At 36.8% G+C, this 7,942-nt stretch overlaps 1 protein-coding gene across 1 annotated transcript; it reads right to left on the reverse strand.

Annotated features, from left to right (window-relative positions):
* Positions 1–323: 323 nt before the first annotated feature.
* CSD2 (copper/zinc superoxide dismutase 2) lies at positions 324–2,974 on the reverse strand. The gene is made up of 8 exons (XM_078959142.1): positions 2,622–2,974; positions 2,154–2,215; positions 2,016–2,055; positions 1,828–1,923; positions 1,710–1,741; positions 1,562–1,637; positions 1,418–1,471; positions 324–523 (listed from the first exon to the last, which is right to left on the reverse strand). The coding sequence occupies exons 1-8, from the start codon at positions 2,902–2,904 to the stop codon at positions 498–500; spliced, it is 669 nt and encodes a 222-aa protein (XP_078815268.1). The 5' UTR covers positions 2,905–2,974; the 3' UTR covers positions 324–497.
* Between the last annotated feature and the right edge of the window lie 4,968 nt (positions 2,975–7,942).

Raw genomic sequence — 7,942 nt, forward strand, 5'->3', positions numbered from 1 at the left:
TTGTGAGTACAACAGATCCTATCAGAACTCCACAATTAAACATAGTAATGTGTTGTCTACATCTCATTTCAAAACACATTTCAAAGCTGTGAGTACAACAGATCCCAACAGAATTCCCCAGTTAAACATGCACAAGCAAATGCAAAGGCAAAAGCAGCAATATAAAGATGAGCTATCCTCATGGGAAATTGTCTAACCACTAACCACATATTCTATTTTGATTATGCACCATAACAATATTGTCGGGGATTTTGTGAACAAAAGGAACGAATACTAAGTAGTGTGATTATAGAAGCACAAGTAAAACTAGTTGAATAATACGATAATCAAACTCACAAGTAATTCAAAGAGCAAGATATTGTTTTACATGTTTCACCAAGTGTTTACAAAAGCCTCATTGATTATTGGCTAAATACAATATGAGAATAGTTCAACTTTGGTTCTTAAAATGCAAAAAAGCATTAACCTCTATGCGACTTAATGGGTTCAGCACAACTTCATATTGGTGTCAATCCAACCACACCTACACAAAGGTACAAAAAAAATTGTTTTTAGTTAAGATAATTCAGAATTCACATAATAAAGTAAATATACTAAACGTGGTCTTAACTACAATTAGCTTAAACCAATAAGAACTTAGGTGTCATTTTGTTTTTACTAAATTGTCTGAATGGGAATAAATGACCATTTTACCCTTACATTCCAAAAAACAAATTTCACAATATTCATCAATTTTAACATGAGATGGGTTGGGAGAAAAAAAGAATGGAATATAGGTAAAATGTTAGTGTCTTAATAAATTAAGCCATGTCTTTTGGCTTAACCCATTAAGTCAATTTGTCAGGATTAAGTCAAAAAGAAACAAACATGTTACAATTGTCAAGTTTAAGTGCTAAGTCCATTAAGCTCATTAAGTCAAAAAGAAGCAGCCTTGTTTCTATTTATTTAATCAAAAAAGAATGACTTGATTATAATTTATAATTACTCATTATACTTATTTATTTTTAAGAATCTATATCACTATTTATACTAAACACATTTTGTTCAAGTACTTATTAGATTTATAAATTTTTATATCAAATATATTTAAGAATCTTATATCATGATTCACACCGGATACTTTATATTTAACTATTACATAAATTTATAACCTTTTTTCATTTAGAATATAAATTGAAAACAGTTTTGAAACAAGCATTCGTTTTCATTCCACACCAAAGGGTAAAATGGTCATTGGATGTCATTCTTCATGCCACACCAACTACAAAGCAATCTTTTCTCACACTTTTACATTTTTCGTTTTTCCTTTTTGCATCATAATTCATCAACTATTTTAAAACCAATAATAAATAAATTTGAAATCAAGTATGAAAGCAGTGTATATATGTATAATACTATAATTAATTAGTTATCTTACCACAAGCAAGTCTTCCACCTGCATTTCCAGTAGAGAGGCTAAGTTCATGACCACCTATATTAAAAAAACAATACAACCCATTAATTAAAAAAACATATAACATTCATATTTTATAAAAAAAAGTACAAAAAATATAAACTTTACCCTTTCCAAGATCATCTGCAAGTTCATGAACCACTAATGCTCTTCCAACTACAGCATTAGGACCAGTCAATGGTATCTGAAAATTAACATCAATAAAATGTTAACAAGAAAATATAAAAATTAGATCAAATTTTATTAAAATCCAAACCTGATCATCTACAATTGTAGCTTCAGCCACACCTGGATTACATTTAACAAAATTATAAGGAAAAAACAATCAAATATTTTTTTCTAAAAAGAAAAAAAAAATGATTGTAGTAAAATACCATCGGCATTGGCAATTATGTTTCCCAGGTCACCCGCATGACGGATTTTATCTTCAGGAGCACCATGTGTATGCCCATTAGGGTTGAAATGTGGTCCTGATATTAAAAGATAAAACTTAAATAAATCTTTTATTACATGAACCCTAAAAAAGGTGGATTATAATGCAATCTGAATTAAGAGTTCAAACCTGTTGATATGCACCCATTTGTGGTATCACCAAACTCATGCTATATGTTAACAAGAACACAAAAGTATCAGAAATTAATCATGTATAATGAACTTATGAACATAAAACACATTATGATAAAATAGGATGAATACTTACTAGATGAAATCCATGGGGTCCTGGAGTCAATCCAGTAATTTTGACATTGACAGTTGTTGGACCTGTGTTAATTACAAGAAATCAGACTTAAAACATCGATATAAGCATAAACTAAGGCTTGAGAAACTGCAAAATGGATAACTAGGTTCGTAAATGAAGTCAAAGCTATACTTTTAGTTTGTCAAATTTGATGTGGGTGTTACTAATTTAAGACCAACATTCAATCCAGCTAATTTTGAAGTTAAGATCGAAGTGTTCTTGAAATATTTGAGAAAGAATTGGTAACTAGGTCGAAATTTGGGGACAGTTTTCTGCAAATAGACTAATGCCAGTTTCAAATGCAACAAAACTGATACAAATCGCATTTGAAAAGTATTGGGTGACTGAAATTTGAAGTGCAGCTGAGATAAATTAAGTAACTAAATCAAAGGGATTGCTTAATGGTGGATAGGTGGGAGAGATAGATACCGCTGTCTTCTTGAGTGAGAGTAACAACGCCTTCGACACTGGAGGTGCCCTTGAGGACGGCGACGGCTTTCTTGACGGCGGCAACGACAGTAAGGGGTTTAGGAGCGGTGGCGGAGAGTATCAGGGATTGACGGGCGATTGAGGGTTTAAGGGAGACACCATGGAAAGAAGATTGAAGTGAGATAGTGTTAGGGTTTGAGATGGGGAAAACGAGGGAGTTAGAGGCGGCGGGAGAAGAGAAGAGGATAGAGTGAGCAGCCATAGCTGCAAGTGCAGCTTGCATTCAGTGGTGGGTAGTGATGAATCTGAGATAAAACGATAATGTTTGTGAGAAGAAATGGGAGGCATATCTGATGTCTTTGTTGTTCTTGTTGGCTGTGTTTCGGATCTTGTCGGGTTGAATTCGGGTAGAACCGTTGACACTGACCTTCAAATGAGAAAACGGCCAATTCGATCAAAATTATTTGAAGAAGAATCTAGATTCGTTTATTATTCATCCCACAAAGTTTTAATTTATATTTGTTAAATTTGGTATATATTAGGGGTGTTCATGGTCCGGTTTGAAACCGTGAAACCGGCCAAACCGGTCATCGGTTTGGTTTTATGGTTTGTATTTTTCTTTACGGTTTGGCTTGTGGTTTTGAACTTTTCAAACCGTATTGAACGGTTTGGCTTACGGTTTTTAAGATTTCAATCCGTATAAAAACCAGACCGGACCGTAGGATTTGTATATATATTAATTATTTTTTTTATATATAATTAATTTTTATTGTATTATATATTAATTTTTATATATAAATAATAAATTTAAAAACCCACATTATATTGAATTATTACAGCCCAATATTGAACTGGGCCAGTAGTCCACCTCCAGGCTCCAACTCCAAACAATCGAGACATCGAGTAATCGCAAAGAGCCAAATACGCAGACACGGTTTCCACTTTCCAGTTGCCACACTAGTGCACCACTTGTTTTCCCTCCGAGGCTCCGACTTGCAGGCCAACAGCTCGTCGCCTACCCTGCAGCAGCTCCGATTCTACCTCTCATTTCTTTATCGTTGGGTGTTGGCTACTTGGCTGGATTGTTACTCCGATAAGGTATGTTGTGTTCTTAATCAATTGAAGTGATTTATTTATCATCTATCTACACCTGATTTCTATCCATCCATCATCTCTCCTATCATTGTGCATTTGATTTTTTTTAACAGAAGCCAAGATCGGATGAAACAAAAGTATAAAGTAGTTGCTAATTGCTTGGCTCCGACTACAGGCCTCCCCTGCAGCTCCGATTGTTGCTCCGATAAGGTCCGTTTGACGATTCTAGCTCCGATAGTGCGTTTGATTTTTTTAACAGTAGAAAACATCGGATGAAACCTTTTAATTTTTTATTTCTTTCTAAAACCTGTTGCTAACTGCTAAGTCTCATCATCTCTTAATCTTTTCTTTCAGGTCCTTACATGTGCGTTTGATTTTTTTTAACAGAAGCAAACATAGGACGAAACTTATTGATTTTTTATTTGTTTCTAAACCTGTTGCTAACTTCTAAAGCTCATCATCTCTTAATCTGATTTCAGTGAGTACACAATTCTGAATTTTGCTTGCACTTTTTTCTTTCAGGTTCTTACATGGATAAAGATAACATCAATATTCCAAGTAGCGAACCTGTTAACATCATTGATGCTGATGATGATATGGAAGAGATTGATGTAGATGATGATGTTCATGTGGAGCAAAATGGAGGTGCTACTAATAAGAACCAAGGAAGGGGACGAAAACAGTCTATTGTTTGGAAACACTTCAACAAACCAGATCCAGTTCCACCTGAAGGAGCACGCACCGCATGTATTCACTGCAAGACAAGGTATGTGTATGAACCAAGTCAGAATGGTACTAGTGCTATGTTAAACCATTTGAGAAAGTTATGCAAGTTTGATCCACTTAAATGTCAAGTAGATAAAAAAACAAACAACTATAAATTTTGTTGGAAAGGGTACGGATGGAAAGTTACAATGTGGTCGTTTTACAAAGGAATTGGGTAAACAAGCTCTTGCTAAAATGATTATTATTGTAACGCCCGCAAATCCGGGCTAGTCAAATTAGAGACAATAGGAGTCGAAAACGACTTTTCGACAAAAGATTATTTAGAATAAATAATCTTAACCAAGTTGTGGAATATGTCTCAAGGTTTCCGTACATATAAAGAATGCCAAAATCCGAGCTATAACGAAGAAGTTATGGTCCGTCGAAGTTTCGCGACAAAACCGGTACGATACCGGAAAGCGTAAATAGTGAATTTACGATAGAGCGAGATTTAGCCTTAGCATTCTAAACAAAAGTCGTAGAATATGTTAAACTAAGAACATCGATAAAAAGAACGCCCAAATCTGACTTCGTATGAAGAAGTTATGATTTTTCGAAGTTTCGGACTAGCAGTGTACAACCCGAAATTCGAATATTAGATCGAGCGGGTTTTAGCCGACACGACCCGAACGAGAATCGAAGATCTTGTTAAGAGTAGCGTAACAAGAAAAATATGGGCGAAAACGGATGTCGGATGAAGAAGTTATGAGGATTTAACGGACCAATCGTGTCCCGGCCCGTTAATAATATAAAATTTAAAATCGAGCCAAAATTAACCGACGAGGTCTAAACGAAAGTTGTAGAGTAGGTTCCCACCTTCGTGTGGATATAAAGAACGTCGAAAACAGAGCTTGTATGCAAAAGTTACGAATTTTTAAAGTTGAAGCATGAAAATGCGAAGTCTGTGCGAGATTGATGACGTGGCGCAATCTCAGCCGTCGCTTGCGGCCCACGGTCTCGCTCGGATAAGCGACACATCGCTCCTCGCTACGCCCAGCGTTCGGTTTCGTGCGCGCCGCGTCCGCTCGCTCTCGGTCCAGAAGGCGCCACGACGACTCGCCTGACGCCCCGCGTACGAGGGTCGGTACGCCCCGCGTACCCTCGCTTCCCATTAACCGGTGTGCGAAACAGCTGGCTGCGAGCTGGCTTCCTCATCCGCGAAGAACGCGCCGCGTAGCCGAGGATTACGCCCCGCGTAAGACCGAGGCTCGCAGGCTATAAATAGGGGCGAAGGTCTCCGGATTTTTCACACCATTTCTCATTCTCTCTCTAAAATCTTTCTCTCTCTAAGGTTTTGAAGCCTCCCTATGGTCTAGGTGAACCCCTAGCACCCTAAGGAAGCCCCGAGGCTCCCGAAGTCCCGAGAAAAAGGAGTTTTTCGGTTTCGAAACGCTGCTCCAATTAAGTTCCGGTTTTCGATAAAATTCGCTGTAAGTATGCTACACTTACGCAATCTTTAATATAGCTTCCAAATAATTATAGGAATGTTATTAGGTCCTTAAAATAATTATTTGGGCTATTATTATGAGTTATAATGAGCATTATTAACGCTTAATAATAGTCAAACTGATTAATGAGTCGCGGTTATCGTTAAACTAAACCCTAGTTGTATCGGTACTAGGTTTTATCGAAGGAACATCGTTTTGAGAGTATCGAAGCGATGTCCGAGTGTTGAGTCACCACCTAATCAGGTGAGTACATGGTCCCTTTCATCTTACACATAGATATGAAGTATTTTAATATAAATTACGTGCTATGTGTACATATTGTCTGAATACTTGTTGTCTATGCTGGATGAATGATTTATACATGTTTTAAATGATTTAAACTGTATATTTATTTTATATCTACAAATATGTTGGGATAAAACATGGGTAGATGAAATAGTTGGTGAGTGATGAAATAAAATAATGAGAGATAGGTGATGATAGGAAGGTGATGATAGATAGGTGATTATGAATCGGTGATGTAGGATACTAAAACCTTGTCCGACAATTTGGAGATGTAGTCATCTACCAGAGTATAGATGGCGACCGCAGACTATTAGTAACCCGTAGGTGATGAATTACGAGTCCAGGCGATGTTGTGGCTACGTATTCATGCGATGATAGTCTAACCCTAATTATGAATTACGAGTTCAGGCGATGTTGTGGCTACGTATTCATGCGATGATAGTCTAACCCATATTATGAATTACGAGTCCAGGCGATGTTGTGGCTACGTATTCATGCGATGATAGTCTAACCCATATTATGAATTACGAGTCCAGGCGATGTTGTGGCTACGTATTCATGAGATGATAGACTAACCCTTATCATGATTTACAAGTCCAGGTGATGTTTTGGCTGTGTAATCATGCGATGATACCCTAAATCTTGCTAGACACATATAGAGGGAGTAATCCCCGGAATAGTATTGTCTATGCAATGTAGGCGATGATCCTTAGGTAAAGTTCGTAGGAACAATCATATAAGGAAATACGATGTAAGGAGATGAGAAGTAAATATGATATAGGAGATGACCCTTGAGATAATATCTTTAGGGAAGACTAAAAGAAGATAATGGGGATGGGTAATTGGGTTGATTGTTTGATTGTTTAAACATAATAACTATATTATTGTGGGTTGAAAACCCTATGTACTCACCAGGTTTCCCAACCTGACCCACTCAGTTTATGTATATTACAGGTGACGAAATGAAGTGACTTTACACTGAGAGATTTAAAGAGATATAGATCACTAGTGTAAATCATTGTAAGTTCTGTTTATGCTTATGTTTCGGTATTAACGATGACATCCCAAACGTTTAAAAATGAAATAAATACGTTTCCTCGAAAATGTTTTAATAACGTATTTACCATGTTTTTCTGGGAACAAATTCCGCAACCTTTTTATAAAATGAAGTACTCTGATTTTCATAAAGCATAAACAAAATCGGTCTTTTCTGGCCGTGATTTTGGGGATGTCACAGTTGGTATCAGAGCATTAGTTTAAGCGAACTAGGAATATGGATTTATTTCTAGACTTAAACTTAGAATGCTAGGCGATGATTGTGAGGTGTGAGCACTAGCTTATTTTAGGAATGATGCCTAAATTGCTTTTATGTGCTAAATGATTAGTTATGCTATAGTTTGATCGGATCTATGGTCTATTGCCGACCGGATCTGGAAACCTTATGTGTTTAGGATTCTAAACGTACGACTACGATATTAGAACTAGCATATAAACGTTTCGGAGTGATAAGGATGATTTAACCGTCAATCCTAAGTAAAGATCTAGATTCACCTTATTCGGTGTATAGATCAAGATGGCAAGAACCCGCAGCGGGAACGCGAATGCAAATAGGAATAGAAACCGACCCCCAGTGATTGAGCAAATACCGGTGATGGAGGCCGCTGCTGAGCCAGTCTCGATGGCCGGAGTGCAAGCGATGATCCAAGCGATGTTGGATCGTCAAATGGA

This window comes from Lactuca saligna, chromosome 6 (genome assembly GCF_052625555.1).
Source record: "Lactuca saligna cultivar CGN05327 chromosome 6, ASM5262555v1, whole genome shotgun sequence".
Lineage (NCBI taxonomy): Eukaryota > Viridiplantae > Streptophyta > Magnoliopsida > Asterales > Asteraceae > Lactuca > Lactuca saligna.